The 18333-nt window shown below is 36.6% G+C and overlaps 1 protein-coding gene across 11 annotated transcripts in view; it reads right to left on the reverse strand.

The window, feature by feature from the left end:
• Abl2 (ABL proto-oncogene 2, non-receptor tyrosine kinase) overlaps positions 1-18333 on the reverse strand; it is a 143720-nt gene that overhangs the window by 43665 nt on the left and 81722 nt on the right. For 6 of the 11 annotated variants that reach the window (XR_015444542.1, XM_087194376.1, XM_004853361.4 and 3 more), the window contains exons 2-10: positions 16476-16538; positions 15104-15274; positions 11345-11640; positions 8420-8692; positions 5137-5221; positions 3826-4003; positions 2933-3117; positions 960-1112; positions 46-135 (exon numbers count right to left, since the gene is read on the reverse strand). Coding sequence is in view for 10 of the 11 variants with exons in the window: in XM_087194376.1 (XP_087050502.1) it covers positions 46-135; positions 960-1112; positions 2933-3117; positions 3826-4003; positions 5137-5221; positions 8420-8692; positions 11345-11640; positions 15104-15274; positions 16476-16538 (1494 nt within the window). In the remaining variant the exon portion in view is untranslated. The remainder of the gene's footprint in view (positions 1-45; positions 136-959; positions 1113-2932; positions 3118-3825; positions 4004-5136; positions 5222-8419; positions 8693-11344; positions 11641-15103; positions 15275-16475; positions 16539-18333) is intronic. The other 5 variants (XM_004853363.4, XM_004853360.4, XM_087194375.1 and 2 more) reach the window with 2 other exon arrangements.

The raw sequence follows: 18333 nt of genomic DNA on the forward strand, positions 1-18333 counted from the left end.
CCCCGACTAGCTACCGAGAGTAAATTAAATTCACCAGATGCTCACCTTCAGAAATGCTGGAGTCATGGAACATGGTTTCAAAAGCTTGATGGGTTTCAGCAAAAGAGGGCCTGTCCGCAGGGCTCCACTTCCAGCCTGTATGACAGATAAAAGAGAGTATTGACAGAATTATGTATACCCAGCAGCATACTAAAATCATGTATGCTCATTAGTTACAGTATGTTCATTATGGTAGCGATGCAGCTGCTTCTCAGTTCTAGACTCAAAAATAGAAGAACTCACTTCCTAAGGCTGGTCCTTGGTTCCCATTCCCTTTACCATAAGGATGAGGAGAGGCAAGGAAATGATTTTTTACAATGGCAAGGTTTTGGTTTTTTTTAATAGAAATGAAGTTAGACAAACCTGCCCTCATATAAAGTCTGACTTTACAATAAAGAATCAAGTGTATATATCTATAATTTATTAGGGAATCAGAAAGAAGACGCTTAGAATTCCCACTGACAAAAGCCAATGCTCAATGAGAAAACAATATAAAACTTACATTCAAACACAACTGCAATTTACTACTGAACTTCCTAGTTTTTCATCTTCTGGCAGTCCAAAGCTTTTGTTTACTTATCACAGAGGTTACTTTTATGCATTCTCCATAGTCTTTAGCAATCATTCTTATTTAGTTGAAAGTATACCTCTCCTACCTTAGTATGCAAATCCAATTTCTTAGCACCTTATTATAATATACAAATGTTTTTAAGAAACTGGATAAATATTTGGGCCACAGACAACTACTCTTAGGATTCCAATAAGATTCAATGGTGTATCATGTACTATGGCTGATCAATGACACACTATTTAAACATCACGAGGTTAAATTCAATCTAACAGTAAGAGAAGTGTTTCCAATTTTGCTAATCATCCCGACTCGCTGGTGTTTCAAAATTAAAATATGCAAAAATACTCACATGCTCTCATAAGTTCATAAACCTTAGGAGGACATCCCTCAGGCTGCTCCATTCGATATCCTTTTTCCAGCAGATCATAGACCTGAGACAGGTCAATACCTGGATACGGTGACATTCCATATGTAGCAATTTCCCACAACAGTACCCCAAAAGCTGCATAAGGGATTAAGAAAAAAGAAAGCCTAATGTTTCATCTGATTTTTTATATCATTAGATACCTTGTCTTTAAAATTCTGGATCACAATCAAACACTGTTACAATATTAACATACCCTTCTACCAATTCTTAGCACAACATGTCTCTCTAAGATGTGTCTCTCACAGGAATGCTATAGAACATCTCAAGACAATTTTCTGTAAACATCCCAATTTTACTATAATCAGGGAAAATACACTGCGATCATATAAAAAGTCTGTGGCATAATCCAACTAATCTTAGAACAGTCTTTGATCTATTTCATGAGTTGTTTGTTTTATTTTGTTTTTGTTTTGAGACATGGTCCTGCTGTATAGTCCATTCTGGCCTTGAACTCATGGTGATCCTCCTGCCTTAGCCTCCTGCGTTCTGGGATTATAAATGTGTGTCATCACACCCAGCTAAGTTTCATGATTTTTGTTTGTTTGTTTGTTTGTTTTGCTTTGTTTTTTGAGACAGGGTCTTACTGTATATTCAGGCTGGCCTTGAACTCACTATGTATCCCAGGTTGGCTTTGAACTCACTGAGATCTTCCTGCCTCAGTTTCCCAAGTGCTGGTTTATGATTATAGTTACATATGTTATTTCAAAGTTAGCTAATTACATTTTCATGATTTCAAAGTCAGCTAATACCAGAGGAGTAAAATAAAAAACTGATTCATTTAAAATCAGGTAAAATTCACAGCAAAAAAAAAAATTTGCTTAATTTTGTCAAAATTCTATTAACTCTGAATTTGAGCTTTCTGGTAAAAAATGACTTAGACTTCTGTAACTATTTCTATTTTTCCATAACCCAAATTTCCTGACTTGTCCAATTTATTAATCTTCTACGAAGTCATTCTGCTTCTCAGCAGAATAAACAAGATCAGCTACAAAGATAAACTACCATAATGCTTTCCTGGAACAAAGTTTTCTGTGTTACTGTGCTTTGCAAATGAGCAATACGACAGTGTGAAAAGTAGGGAGCTTTAGAGAAAGAATCATTAAAACTCAATTTGAGGGGCTGGGGATTTAGCTCAGTGGTTCCACCACCTGTCTCACAAGGACAAGGTCCCGAGTTTGATCCCCGGTACCAAAACAAAACAAAACAAAAACTCAATTTGAGATATAGACTGTGACATCTTTGAAGGCACAGACTTTTTACTGACATGGGATCTTGCTATTTGCCCAGACTAGTCTTGAACTTGTGACCTCAAGTGATCCTCCTACTTCAGCCTCGTAAGTAGCTGAGACTACAGCCATATGTCATTATGCCCAGCCACAATACTTTTTTGATCTTCATACAGAAAGGAAGCTCTAAAGAATTAAGGCATTTATGGCTGAGTATAGTGGCACACGCCTGTAAGCCTGTAATAGTACGCAGGGGGCTGGGGCAAAAGGATCACTGCAAATTCAAGGCCAACCTGAACTACATTATAAGACCCTGTCTTCAACCCCTCCACCACGAAAGAACAGAATTAAGGAATTTATAAAGACAATATAAACTGGGTGTGGCTGCATACACCTATAATCCCAGCACTCTGAGAGGTCAAAGCAAAAATATTTCAAATTCAAGCCCAGCATGCATAATTTAAGGAGATCCTGTCTCAAAATAAAAAAATAAGAAAGGGGTGATGATATAGCTCAGTGTGAAGGCCCTGAGTTCAATCACCAGTACCAGGGAGGGAAGGAGATAGAAAAAGAGAGAGGCACGTGCAGAGGAAGGAAGGACAGAAAGAAGGAAAGAGGTAAGAAAAGAAAAAAACAACAACATATGAAGGAAGTCCCTTACAATCTTACCCCAGACATCTGATTTAATTGAGAAGGTATTGTAGGCAAGACTCTCTGGTGCTGTCCATTTAATGGGAAATTTGGCTCCAGCATGAGCTGTGTAGGTATCTCCAGTCATCAGTCTACTTAAGCCAAAGTCAGCTACTTTTACCACATGGTTTTCTCCCACTAGGCAGTTACGTGCTGCAAGATCTCTGTGGGAAAGAAAACCCCAGTGTGATTCCATTCAGACGGTAAGAAAAATGGTCATGAATACTCTATTCTTGGTTCTCTGTGCTATAAGCAGAGTTGCTAAGTGCTGACAAATGTAGTATTTTATGATAATCACTAACATGGTAGAAAGCCACTAATTTATATCATTTGTAGAATACTCATCAAGAGGCAGTTATGTGATGCAAGAATAAAATAAGTTCCTCTGTATAAGTACACTGGGACAGAGGAACAATAGATACTTTTCTACAAGGCTTTAAACATTTTAGTTTTACTAAAAGAATGCTATTTTTAAATTTCAGCCACTAGATGGAGCAAAAGTAACTTGGATACAGTGCTGGGCAAAACAGCTTTCAGTACTGAGGGAAAAAAAAAGTCTCTCCTTACTTAATACTTCTATCAGAAAAAGAAGTCTAAAGGTTGGAAATAACATTATAATAGGCCCTGTGAAATAAAGAATTTCTTTCTTTCTTTTTTGGGGGGTACCAGGGATTGGATTCAGGACCTTGCGCTTGCAAGGCAGGCGCTGGAACCACTGAGCTAAATCCCAGGCCCAAGAATTACTTCCCTAAATCATCTGAAAATTTCTGAGGAGGTTTTCTTTCCTTCATCTTTTTTTTTCTTCCCTTTATTTTTATGTCAAGCAAGATGGCTTTGCAGTCAGTCACAGGCAATAATCAGGTTTTACACACCTATGGATGAAATTTTTCTTCTCTAAATACTCCATTGCAGAAGAGATCTGAGTGGCCATGTAAAGCAGTACAACTGCAGTCACCTCTTCTCGGTTGCATTCTCGGAGATAATCAAGCAGATTCCCGTATGGCATGTATTCAGTCACAATGTAAAATGGTGGCTCCAAAGTACACACACCTGGCAGAACAGAACTTGTTTTATCAGCAGATATTCAAATATTCCAAACCACTCTGGCCAAGAATAATTTGACAATGTTCAGGTCCAGTTTGCCAGTAATTTTATCCCCTTACCACCATATTCTCTGAAAATAATATATAATGTAGTAAAAATTAAGAAGTTGGTTGATAGGGGATTCTTTGCTTCTATTCTAGTGTTCTCTAAAAATTCATATGCCTTTGAGTATTTGCCTGCTTGAAGAAAAGCAGAGTTACCTATATTAATTCTGTAAGGTTACTAAAACTTAGTGCCAGAATACTAAAATTTCCAGTTCATACATGCCCATGAGTCCCCTCCTCAGCTGCATGCTGATAATGACTATCTGAAAGTAAAAACAGCTGTGCATATGTCAAATACTATGGGAGCCCTGCCTGTAGTAATGCTTATAAAAATATTTTAACTATTTCTGTAGACAAGGATTTCACTCATAAATGACAGTTGCTTACAAAGAATCAATAACAAACCATTTCCTTTGAGACAGTTTGGCTCAATGAGAACATTCAAAGAAACTGGCCCATTTTGAAAAAGGCTTAGTCAAAGGTTTCTCTGCGACCTGAACAGATAAGTTAATCTATTCCAGTAACAGCATTTCCTGCTTGCTTGGTGCTTGGGAAAACTGATGGCTGTGGTCACAATTTCTAATCTGCTTCTTTTCTATTGTAGAATAATCTCTGCATTTTGTGAAAATGTTTTGTACCATTTTAAATGCTTCTGAGCTTTGATCTCCATAAGTTGGAGTTTTATATATTGGAATCAACACAGGCCATTGTTTTTATGTTTGAAACAGAGCTGATTAAAATTGTGGGGGGGGGGGCAGTACTGTGGATTGAAACTATGGCCTTGAGCATGCTTGGTGAGCACTCCACTCTACCACTGTTATTTGATGTCCTTTTTGTGGTGCTGGGAAGCGAACAAGGGCTTCACTTATGCTAGGCAAGTGGCCTACCACTTAAGTACATCTTCAACCCATGACAACTGTTTAGTGAAGTTGATTTAAACTTGGGAGTTTCCACTGTGATTCAAAAGACGAACTTGAAGATAAGGTGCTAAGGGACAAACATCTTTAAGGAAATCGATAGTTCCAGCTTCCTTACCTAATAGTTGGACCAGATTAGGATGCTTGATTTCCTTCATCACTGCAGCCTCTTTTAGAAACTCCTCCACCTCCATGGTATCTTCCTAGAAAAAGAATAAGGTAAGAAAGAAAAAAACAAGAAGAATATGCCCCCTTCTTAATCTCCTGACTCAGCTCACAATCCTACAACTTCAATTTTAAAAGTGAAAGGAAGTATCTTTTAATATTTAGCAAATAACTTTTTCTTTCCCGCATCTATTGAGATACTCATGTAATTTTTTTGTCCTTACTTTTGCCTATGCGGTGTATTACATGTACTGATTTGCATATTTTGAACCATCTTCTCATCCCTGGGATAAAGCGTACTTGGTCCTTTTTGGTGATTTGTTGCATTCTGCTTGTCAGTATCCTGTTAAAGATTTTTTTTTTTTTTAATCTATGTACCAAAAGATTGGCTTGTAGTTTTCTTTCATTTGGGACTCTGTCTGGTTTTGGAATCAGGGTAACGGTACCTTCCAGGAATGAGTTTAGAAGTACTTCTTCCCATTCAATTTCATTAAAGAGTTCTGCAGTATATTGGTGTTTTATCTTTCATTAAGTTCTTATAGAATACATTGGTGAATTCACTGGGTCCTTGGAATTTCTGGTCAGTAAGTTTTTTATTACTGCTTCAATTTCACTGTCTGTTATTTGACTATGGTTTTTAATGTCTTTTTGGTTCAGGTTTGGTAATTCATATGTGTCTAGCAATCTGTCCATTTCTTCTAGATTTTTTGTTGGAAATATGATTTTTCATAGTATTTACTAGTGATCATCTGGATTTGGGCAGTGTTCTCCACTGTGATTTCTGTCTTTTTCTTTATTGGACAGAGTCTTGCTAAGTAGTACAGGCTGGCCATGAACTTGTGGTGATCCTCCTGGCTCTGCCTCCCAAGTGCTAGGATTATAGGCATGCACCACCATACCTGGCCATTCATTTTTAATTGTATTGATGTGGATCTTTTATTTCCTTCTTTTGTAAGTTTGGCTAAGTGTCTATTTTATCCTTTCAAAGAAGCAGCTCTTCAACTCATTGTTTCTTTGCATTGTAATTTTAGTCTCAATTTCATTAATTTGTGCTGATCTTTCTGATTTCCCTCATTGTACTAGGTCTGGGTTTGGACTGCTCTTGTTTTACTAGGACCTTGAGGTGGTGTATCATTAAGTTGTTTATTTGAGCTTGGTCTCCTTTTCTAATGTGAGCATTCACAAAAAAACTTCACTCTTAGGACTGCTTCACTGTATCCCATAGATCCTGGTATGTTGTACTGGCATTAGGGTTTGATTCTATAAATTATTTAATTTCTTCCTTGATTTCTTCTCTGTGATCCACTGAGTGTTCACGAATGTGTCATTTAATATCTGTGAATGTACAATTTCTGTGATTTCTACTGGAATAGTTTTTTTAGTTTCACTGTGCTATGGTCTATTTCTCCATCAATTTTGAAAGATGGTTTTGCAGGGTGTGGGGGTGGGTGGGTGTGTGTGTGTGTGTGTGTGTGTGTGTGTGTGTGTGTGTGTATATATATTTTTTTTTTTTTTTTGTACCGGGGATCGAACTTGGGACCTTGCGCTTGTCAGGCAGGCACCAGAACCACTAAGCTAAATCCCCGGCCCAAAGGATATATTAATCTGAGTTGAAAGTTGTTTTCTTTCAGGTCTTGAAACACTCTAAACTCTCCTAGCCTTTAAAGTTTCTGTTGAAAAGTCTGCTCTATTCCTAACAGGTTCACCTTTATAAGTGATGTGTTGTTTTTCTCTGACAGTGTTTGAGATTCTGTCTTCATTTTGGATTTCTGACTATGGTAGGCCATGAGGAGCTGCTTCTCTCTTCATAATTATTTAGAGTTCGATATGCCTTACCTACATGTACTGAGTTCTTTCTCCAGACTTTGTTTTCTGCTATGATTTCTGTAAGCAGGTTTTTTTATTCCATGTGTGCTGCCCTCTAATTTTTCTTTCTAACTTCTCAGGTTAGTCTTAGCATCATCTAATAGCGATTGGATCAATTTTCCTTGCTTTCTTGGGTTTTTTTAGGTATTGCCCAGTATATCCTGTTGTGCTTCCAATCTGTCCTTGAAGCCTGACACTCTCTCCTCACATAGGTCACTTCTGCTATTCTTATATATTCAACGAATTGTTTTTTTCTCCAGAATATTCATTTGGTACCTTTTCATGGATGCTATTGCTTTGGTAAAGTTATCATTCATATATTAAATACTTTTTTCTTCCAATTTTTTATGTGACTCTTCTTTAACTACAGTGATCAATTTGTTTGTTAGTTCCTCTACCTGTTTGGTGATAATCTGAGTTCACTAATTTTTTTTGCTTCTTCTCTGATCATTTTGTACAGCTTAGGGATTTGATGTTTGACTTTCTTTCATCAGTGCCCCTCAGATCTGCTTAGGGAGAGTTAGGAGTCTTTAAGGATTTTGTTGCCTTGTTTTTTCGCGTTGCTTTTTTTGTGCTGAGGGTTAGGTTAAATATAGCGAAGAAACTGTTGCTGGCACAAAGATCTCTTTAGTTAGATTCTGTTTTCCAGTGATGTGATCTGAGCTTTAATTTATTTGTCAAGAGGTATTGTCTGCCACTTCAACCTACTTAGTTTAATTTGGGTTGGACTCAGTCATATTTCGGCTTCTAGGGTTTCCAGCAATATGCCTGTGGATCTTCTACCCCTGTAGGTCACAAGGTAACATACTATGTGGCAGAGCCTGTAAGCCTCCAAAATAGAAGAAATGGAGCCTGGCAAACAACCCTGTAGTTTGATACCAGGATGCTTAAAGAAGAGACAGGGAAGGTAGTGTCAGGAAAAGGATTTCTGTGAATTTAAAAACAAGAATGATCTAATAGCGTGGAAATGGGAGGAGCAAGAGGCAGGGAGATAAAGAACACAACAAGAAAGCACCAGTGATTCTTAGACAATGCATGAAGAATTCTGTCCAGCAGGCGTCATTCTCAGGAAGCATAACAACTTGTTTTGTTTTGTAACTTATAATTTGCTTCTAAACTCCCACTAAGATCTACATTGACAGCCTCACCAGAGACAAACCTTTCCCACATGTGGGTTTCACTGCCTTGCAGTGAATAATCTACCCCTGCATTGTCAGCAAAGGCACTAAGGTTAATCATCAGTATTTGCTAATGCGTTTGGCACCAGTGGGTGGAAAGTTCCAAAGTTAAAGAAGGGCATACTGATATTTCAAAGTGATTCAGCACACACACAAAAAGATGGCTGAAAACTGTAATTCTCAGCAACCCACCTTCAATGTTTTCACAGCAACTGTAAGGCTATACTTTTTCCAGACACCAACATAAACCTCTCCATACTGACCGCCCCCAAGTTTGTGCTTCATGGTAATATCTGTTCGTTCCATTTCCCATTTGTCATGGATGGGAGACACACCATAGACTGTTGGCTTATTACACTTGGGTGCTGGGTAGTGTAATGTTGTCACCAGCCCATCAGCCACTGTGGAATGATGGTGAACAAGCTCTGCCAAGGTGCTAAAACGGCTCTCAGCAGTCACATACACCTGATGAGAAAAGGGGGGGGGGGAAAAAAAGCTAAACAACTTGAAAAGAGATTAGGAGTTTTCAAAGAAAGGAAAAAAAAAGTCCATATTTCACTGGCCTGATGATATAAAATAGGAGGTTATCTTTTTGGTACCGGGATCGAACTCAGGTCCTTGCGCTTGCGCAGCAGGTGGCGAAACCACTGAGCTAAATCCCCGGCCCATAGGAGCTTATCTTAACTGAGATAAATAGTTAAATGACTGTGGCAAGGGGAAACACAAAACTTCAGTTTGTTTTTCGCCATACTGGGGACTGATCTGAAGTCTTTTGCTCTGAGCTACATACCCCTTTTTATTTTTTTCATTTAGAGACAGAGTCTCGTTATGTTGCTAAGCTGCCCAGGCTGGGCTTGAACTTGCAATCCTCCCTCAGCTTCCCAAGGTATTAAGCTTAAATTTTATTTAAACCACCCTTCCTATTCTTCCTAAATTAACTCAGACTTAGGGGGAAAGCTCAATGTTTCTCTGTGGATCATCAAATTCACTGGTCTCTAAGTAATTTCTTAGCAACAGGACTGTAGAATTCAAATATATAAGAAAGCTAAAAAGAGAGATGTTCTGATTAAAGTAGATGACAGGGATTGGTATACTGCTAAAGTTAATGAAATGCTACCCAAGAATCTTGCACAGAGCATATGGAGGAGGGTATTATAATTTTAATTATCTTGTAACTTAATTTAATTACAATGTGCTTTTGAATATCTAGGCTATTTTTTAAAAAGAACTACAATTGGACCATCAGAGCATTATTAACAAAATGGTTAATTTGTAATAAGCAATAAGAAGGGTAAAGTAAGACGGTAGTCTCCAGCTTTATCTTTCAAGGGAGCTTGTTGCTTTTTAAAAAGAAACTTGTTTTATTGTACACACACAAGTATACAATTCACAAATGGAGAAGTGATGATGTTTAAAAATAAACTCCGCATGTAAATATTACCCACACCAAGAATTTTAATACAACCAGCACCCCAGAAGCCCCAGCTCCCACCAGCTACTTACTCCTGCAAAGGTAACCTCTATACTAATTTTTAACACCTTAGATTAGCTTTGCTTGAACCACATGCACATGAAATCATACAATATGTATTATTTAAGATCTTCTTTCAGTCATCTTTTACTGCAATATAATTCACATATCATAAAATTCACCATTTATACAATTCAGTAGTTTTTTAGTATATCTACAAAGTTGTCCAACCATCACTATCTAAACTGCAAAATATTTTCATCACCTCAGAAAGAAAACCATACTTATCCCATCCCAAACCTCTGGCAATCACTAATCCCTTTCGATCAATCTTATATGTATGAGGTTCATCTACAGGAGGGACCAGCAAACTTCTATACAGGGAGAGAAGACACATATTATTGCCTTATGGCTATAAGGTCTCTGTTGCAACTACTCAGCTCTGCCTAGTAATAGAAAGTAGCCATAAATTTAATATATAAACAAATAGATGTGACAGTATTGCAACAAAATTTTATTTATAAAAGTAGGCAGCTGGCAGGCCATAGTTTTTCCTGTGGTGCTTTGTGTAGAACTCTATATTCATTTCTGTTGTTGTTAGAGATTCCATTTAATCAACATATCACAATTTATTAATCCATTCTACTATTCTTAGATATTTGGGTGTTTCCAATTTGGACTACCTATTGATTCTTGTACCTATCTTCTGGCACACGTGTGCTCATTTCTGTTGAAACTGCTGAGTCTCTCTTACATTATGGCTCACTGATTCTATTTGTTTGAGCCACAAGGCAACATACTATGTATGTATGCTGGTGCAAAAACAGAGAACTAATAATCTAATTATTTTCAACTTTGTACCAACAGTTATGTTTTACAGAAATAATGTCATTTAATCTTTTTAAAAAATTCTTTTATTGGTACAATGTCATTTAATCTTTACACAATACTATGAAAAGTAGGATTTCATAATAGGGAAACTGAGGCTTATGTAAGGTCACAAAGTGAATAAATGATGCTTGCTCCAAAGCCCATGCTTCCCCCCTACGATGCATACCACACAGAGGGGAAGAATGGAAAAAAAAGGACTCAACCTAAATTACTGTTCAATAGAAGAGAAACTGACACAAGCTCAGGCTTTATAATTTATAAAATATAACAGTTTCATTATAACACATTAATGCTCAGATGGTTGGTCTTCCCAACATACAAACTGCTAAATGACTAAATGATCTACTTACATGAACATAAATTAATGATCAACACCAGTCTCAAGAAGTCTAAATTATTATTCTGTGAACTTACATTAAAGCTCATTCTAATTTTCAACACAAGGTTAATTTAGAAATTTTACATTAATGTACTGAACATCTGAGAATTGATGATTAGAACAGCTAACTTATATAGAAGTTTCTTTCATTACCTTCAAATCTAGCTTATGTTTATTAATATACTTGTTTTTAATTTAATTATATTGTTTTTGAAAAGAACAAAGTCTCTCTAACATGACAAATAACCTGAACTCACAAAGCAAATATTTTAATTTCATATTGGACATTAAAAACTACAGTCCACTTTATCAATCTGAGTATTGTTTCTACAGAGCAGCCAGCCCACACCTAGAGGGGGTTACTGGAAAGTCTTACCTTGCCATCTGCGGTGCTATTGATCCTGTAGTGATATACACGGCCCTCGTACCTGAGCGAGATGGACAGCTGCCCAGGGCTGCTCTCACTTTCTCGCACCAGGAAACTGCCATTGATTAGGCTGCTGAGTAGATACTCTGCTGCACTGCGTGACACTGGTCCATGATACCAGGAATGCTTTTCCAGGCTATTTACTGGAGTGATGTAGTTGCTTGGCACCCAACCTTGTCCATTCTTAGAGCGAACTTCACTCCACTCACCATTCTGGTTGTAACCAAGGACTCGCAGCTTTTCACCTAGTCATGAATTCATCATAGAACGAAAGGAAAGATGTTAAGATTTTATTTCAAATGGATGCAGTGTAATGTCAAACTATAAACTCACCGAATCAAAGACTTTTACATCCCAATTTTTTTAAATGATGAAAAAACAGTTGGCTGCTCACCACATCCTGACTGATTTCTTTAGTAGCTTTAAACTGCATGGACATAGTCAGAAATGGCTTTCTGGTATTTAAGGTTTTTAAAAGTTTATATATACCATCTAAAAACTGTCCTCAGGAAACTGTATGGCATACAAAGATGACTGAAATGGCTAGATATGATAGTGCAAGAAAAATAAAATTCACATTCCCTCAAAATAGTTTATATGGTTCAGTGTTAACAACAAAAAAGGATTAGCGGACCTGGGATTCAGCTCAGTGGTTTCGCTGCCTGCTGTGCAAGCGCAAGGACCCAAGTTCAATCCCCGGAACCAAAAAAAAAGGATTAGCGATAAGACATATGAAATACAAAGTTACTTTTAAATTTCTCTTGGAACAGGCAATAAAACTATCGATGTAAACAAACAAAACCACAGACCAAAGAGTTTTCAGAAATGTTTTCTTCCGCAAGAAAAGTGTTTAGTGGAACAAGGGGTGGGCAGTGAGGACTCCTAAAACACAATCATTTCCAGGACTCGGTTTTAAAATAGTTCCAGTTTCCCAATATAGTTTTCCCTTCCCATTTTCCATAAAGAATGAATCACTCCCATCCATTCTTCTAAAATTAGTGTGTGGAAAGGGAAGCTGACTCTGAAGTTGGGAGTCCAAATCCAAAGTCACTTAGTGTATCTTTGCTGTAAACTTCAATGAGCTTGGTTTTTTTATTAAAGTTGTGAACATTAAGTTTAGATATCAATATATATTTTGCCCTTATACTTGTGGAGATTAGAAGCTTTGTGGCAAAACAAGGAAGGTGAAAGAGATATCACTAGCAATACATAAATGTTAATCTAAGGATCCTTGTAGTGCCTTAGGCTCTAATCTCTAAGAGATGCAAGTCTTCCTACAGAGCTCACACCTATTTCCTCAGTGTTAGAAAGCAAAAGAAAGCCAAATCTATCTGAAGCATATGGCCCAGAAGTTACCAGCAAAGGCTACTGAGGAAAAATTCAAAATAATTATTTAGGTAGCCATCTATCTTTTTCTAATGGCCTACAGGAATGTTTACCATAAGATAACTTTCTATCATCCTCTATTACCTCATCTGAGACATCTGGATATGAGAAAAAACACAAAAATGTGTATGTACACACATACACAAGCATATATGTAAACACATACACTGTATACAGACAGCAGTATGTGTGGCATAGTGGTGCATGCATGTGTGCGCACATGTGTGTGTGCGTGTGTACTTGCCAATTATATAGAAAATAAAAAGGGAAAAAAGGAACCTTGCCAGAAGAAATAAAATAAACTTGTTGTTCTATAGCTTTTCTGTATTGGCCTATAAGGATAAGAATTAAAGACTTAAGTTTGTGAGTATATTTTGTTTATATTGCTTTGTCTTTAAACAGAATTGATAAATACAGGCTATCATAATAAGGATATAGTCAAATATCCTAGGTTTTTGTGTGTTTTCTTTTCTTCTTGGTAGTTAGAATTTTCTACTACAGGAGGTTTTTTTTGTTTGTTGTTTTTTCTGGTACTGGAATTGAACTCAGGACCTTTCGTTTGTCAGGTAGGCATGGCCACTGAGCCACATTCCCAGCCCAGGAGTTTTTATTTTTTACTACCATGGAAATAAATTGGGCAATACCTGGTAAAGAGGCAAATGTTGGGGCTTTTGGCAGAGGAATCCTAAAAGGAACTTTCTTTTCTTTTTTAAGACAATATCTCATTATGTTGCCTATGCTGGCATCAACCTCCTGGGCTGAAGAGATCTTCCTGCCTTAGCCTCTCAAGGCACCATTGTGTCCAGCACAATTTTTCTTTTTACTTCAAGCAAAGTATCATCTTCAAATTGTTTTAATTTTAGAATATACTGTCTTTTAAAATTATAAAGTAGCTTTAGCGTGGTATCATTTTATATTAATAAGAACCCAGCATTAAAATCTGGTATTTCATGGATTTTAAGAGAACCCACTGTTGGCCATGAAATAAAGGGAATCCCAGTCCTTAAGCAGCAAGTACACTACTAGTTGCTGTAACTGGTAACTGAGAAATAACAGACTTTATTAATGTTTCCTTGGTGACTGAGCTACCTTGGAAAATACTGAAAAGAAAATTATACATAGGAAAGAATGTTCTGAATCATTGCTTTGCAAATTTCTGTGTATATACACATATTTTCACCACCTTGCCCTAAAGCTACCCAAAATCTTTAAGCAAAGCTGATACCAGAAGATAATGTACTTTTACTTTTGCTACGACTTTGAAACTCCTGACACATGCATATATGTAATCATACTCATTCAGGACATACCTACACCTCAGTTTGAGAAACTTTTAAGGCGTTCTGCTTTTGATGAATCTGACTGCTTTTAAAAGATGATGTATATAAAATTTTTATATAAAAGGTAGTATGTTCCTTAAATGGGAAGAAGCTTGTCTCCTTGATTTAAGATAACCATTACCACCTGAAACCTTGCTCCGAACCTTACATATCATCCAATTCATGTGGACAATGAGAATGACCCCATTTTCCTGTTTCTCATAAAAGTTCCACTTTTTTCATCCTTGTTCAAAAAATAATTGGTGATTTTACTTGGTCATGTTCTTAATATTCCCTTTTATAAGAATTTGCTACTGAAATAAATTACTACTCTATTACAACAGAACTCCTTTCTACTATTTCCTTCATTAACCCTTAGCAACACAAATGGTAGACATTTAGATTGTCTAGACCCGTGCCACTCAAAGGTGGTCCACAATGAGGTAAGAGCCTTGTATCACAATGTAAACATTGGGCTATTATCTTTGTGCAGAGTCATGTTCCAAAACTGAAAATGTTTGCTGAACAAAATAGTTGTGTGCTTGATGATATAGTTGGTTTATATTTGGGGTGCAAGTTCTTAATCTCACTGTGGACTTGGTAATGAACAGTTCTCATGAGCAGTCAGTCCACACATAGCACTTATGAGTAGCACTGGGGCCTGGCACTTTGACTTAAACATAGTTCAATTAGAACAGACATTTAGTAAGTCTTACCTTAGTGGTAGATGAATGCTAGCATATTATAAATAATATAGAATTCTGAGAATAGGGATTTTTTTCTAAGGTGCTTTAACTCATTTTATCCGTAATAAACCCTAAAAAGTAGAGTTATATAAAAAAAGTAGAGTTATTAGGGCAGTATCTTATACAAAGTAAAAGAATGAAACATAAGCTTCTGGGCCCAAATCACTATAATTTTAGTGGCAGAAACCAAAAGAGACCTCTTTATTTCTTAATAAATGAAAGCTAGAAAGTGAGAGGATGCCACATAGAAGCCTTACCTTTAGTAATGCTGAGTGTGTTATCACCACTTGCTACAAAATCATAAAGTGCAACAAAGAGATTAGGGTCACTCTCAGTGGCTCCAAGTAAGTTCTCCTTGGAGCTCCACCTGATGGCTTCATTCAGTGCCTGGGATTCAACATCACAACCATAGGGGCGGTGCAAAGCTTCTGAAAGACACAAAAAGGGAAAGGAATTGGTACACGCAGTATTTCAGCTGCTGGTCTATACTGACAACTCCAAAGTAGGATAGAACTGTACAGTTTATGGAGTCATGAAGAAGGAGCAAATAGCTACTGCATCTCCTAAGCATGAGGCTGCCATTTATTTGTTGAAAATATAACAAAACAGAGAAAAGACCACAAAACAAGACTTTAGTTCTGATTTACATGCATTTACTAAAATCAGACATAAATTCATAGCAAAGGTACAAGTTTCTCAAAACAAAAAAAATTTTAAAGACTACTAGCTTTATAAAACATAGGATATTTTGTTGTAAAATAAGAAATGGTTATGTTTTATAAGTATATTATAAATCCAGGCTCTATTTATATATAAAAAAATATAGAAATAGTGCTTCTGGCAAGACAATCCTAAAATTATCTGGTAAGTGAAAGAACACGCTGTGGTTTAATGCAGAATATCCTTGACACTACAAAATATCTTTTTATGTTATAATGGTTTACAATTATTCACTGTTTTAATAATTTTTTTTTAAACTGAAATTTCTTTTCCAGGGCAGATTTTTGTAAAATGTTGATAATGTAATTAGTCCTAGAAAACATTACCATCAATTGAAGGTTTGTAAGACCTATCTCTTTCTCAAAGTTTTATAGCTTCTGTATTTATTTATCCTACATAGGTAATCTCTATATCATCTTAAAGATCACCTGTTTTCCACAGCCCTAGTCAGTTATACACAAATACACTGCTCTTCCAGTAGTGATTTTCTTTTTTTTTTTTGGTACCAGGGATTGAACTCGGGACCTTACACTTGCAAGGCAGGTGGCGGCGGCACCACTGAGCTAAATCCCCGGCCCCAGTGGTGATTTTCTTGATCTTTGAGACTGTTTTTAGTGGCTGACTGCCAAAGCAAACTATCCAACTATCTATGTCACATAATATTATGCCTCTCTCCATTCATTTTTTTTTTTTTTGGTACCAGGGATCAAACATGGGACCTTGCACTTGGGAGGGAGGCGCCGGAACCACTGAGCTAAATCCCTGGCACCCCCTGCATTCAATTTTAATTTAAAATTGGTTTCATCATATTTGAGGGAAAACCCCTTGAATCTGTGATTTTATTTTATGTCTATTCCCCTTCTCTATCTCTACTTTCATGCCTTAGTTCAGATCCCCAACATCTCTCACCTGGACTACTGCCTCCAGTCTTGTCTCCCTCAAATCCATCCTCCACACAGCTGGCAAAGTGATCTATTTAAGACAAAAATTTGACCACATCACTTTTCTTAAATTTTAACAGTTCATCATCAAGCTAAAGTCTCCTTATCATGGCCTTCAAGACTTTTCTTGATCAGTAAGTGAAGACCTACTTCTCCAGCTTCCCCTCTCCCTCCTCCACACCTCTTTAACACACACGATGCTGCATTCCACCTTTTGGCCTCTGTTCATGCAGTTTGGTATGCCTGGAATGGGTTGTCAGCCTCCTTTTCTTGTGACTAGCTGACTTCTCATTTCACAACACTCTGCTCCCCTAGGAATCAATAATCTCTCCCTAGGAAAGCTCATACACCCCCTCAACTGTCCTCAAAAGCCTAACACCTTTATCTACCCTCTATCAATCTGCCAAGGTAAATTATCCAATTGTCTGCGTCATATAACATTTCTCTATTATGCCTGTCTCTTTCTACTCAATTTTAATTTAAAATTTGTTTTATCATATTTGTAGAGGAAAAAAACCTTTAAATGTGTGGTTTTATTTTAAATCCTTCTCTATGTTTGTTTTTTGAACTTCACAATGTACTCCTTAGGGTAAGAACTGGATCTTTTGGGGGAAGGGGGACCAAAGATTAAATGTGTTCAGTAAGTACTGTATTAGCTGAATGAACTAACTTACCCAAAAAATATAAGTGACAGGAAACAATATGATGTATTTTAACCTTAAAAATCACATTAGCCAGTGTTTAAAAATGGGCTTCAAAGCCCGATACAGTGGAGCATGACTGTAATTCCCACTCTTAGGAGGCTAAGAGAGTAGGATCATGAGTTCAAGGCTGATGTGAGCTTCATAGTGAGACCTTGTATCTAAATACATACATACATACATACATATGTACATACATACATACATACATACACAGATTTACTTAAATTAAATTAAAATAGGGCTGGGATGTAGCTTTGTGTGAAGGCCTTGGGTTCAATCCATAGTACTGCAGGGAGAGGGCTTCATAACTATATGATATAGACAGAAAGTCTTACTGTAGGCTGAAATCTGTAAATTTCCCAATAATTTTAAGAGTTTGTTTCACTTCCCCACATGTCTCCCTGCTCTGAAAAAAAATACTGTATATGTTTAAAATTCTAGAGTTAATTAAAATTTGTTTTACATTAGACTATTAGGTTAAACTTAAAGATGTCCTGAAAAGTGAAAACAGATATGTTGCTCCTTATTTAACAGTTGAACTATATGCCCAGATAACCAATTTAGGATTACCAAATAAACAAAGTCCCATATGATAAGAAACATTCTTTAAACGGGTTCCATGTTCTGTATTCTTCTTTATTCTAAAGAAAAAATTATCAACTCTAGCAGAAGTTCCACTGGATTACAAAATGTCTTCTATTAAAATCAAAAGACTTGCCAAAAGGAAGTATAGGAAAAAAAATTCACATTTATTATGGTTCATACTAAACACCACATGATCCATGCTAATAAATGGTTTTTGCCCATGACAGAGGTAACACATTACAATGTTTTCTAATTATTACTCTGTCTAATGATTTTCAACAACTTTAAGTACATTTCATTCTTTTTAGAAGAGGAAAAAGTCTCCCATTTGAAAACATGAGAAAAAGAAAACATCAACCCTGAGGAAAACTTCTGAACTATCCATGACCAAGTTAGAGATGTTATAGTACTAAGCAGACACTGAAGCTAACCTAAACCCTTCAGGACAAAAAATAGTATACATCTTACTTGGTGAACCCAATATATTTAAATTTAGGATTTTAATTTGAGGGGAAAATCTAATGTATGTTAGGAATT

Source organism: Heterocephalus glaber, unplaced genomic scaffold (assembly GCF_053883595.1).
Source record: "Heterocephalus glaber isolate CG9 unplaced genomic scaffold, H.glaber_assembly_v1.0 deba00001600, whole genome shotgun sequence".
In the NCBI taxonomy this organism is placed as follows: Eukaryota; Metazoa; Chordata; class Mammalia; order Rodentia; family Bathyergidae; genus Heterocephalus; species Heterocephalus glaber.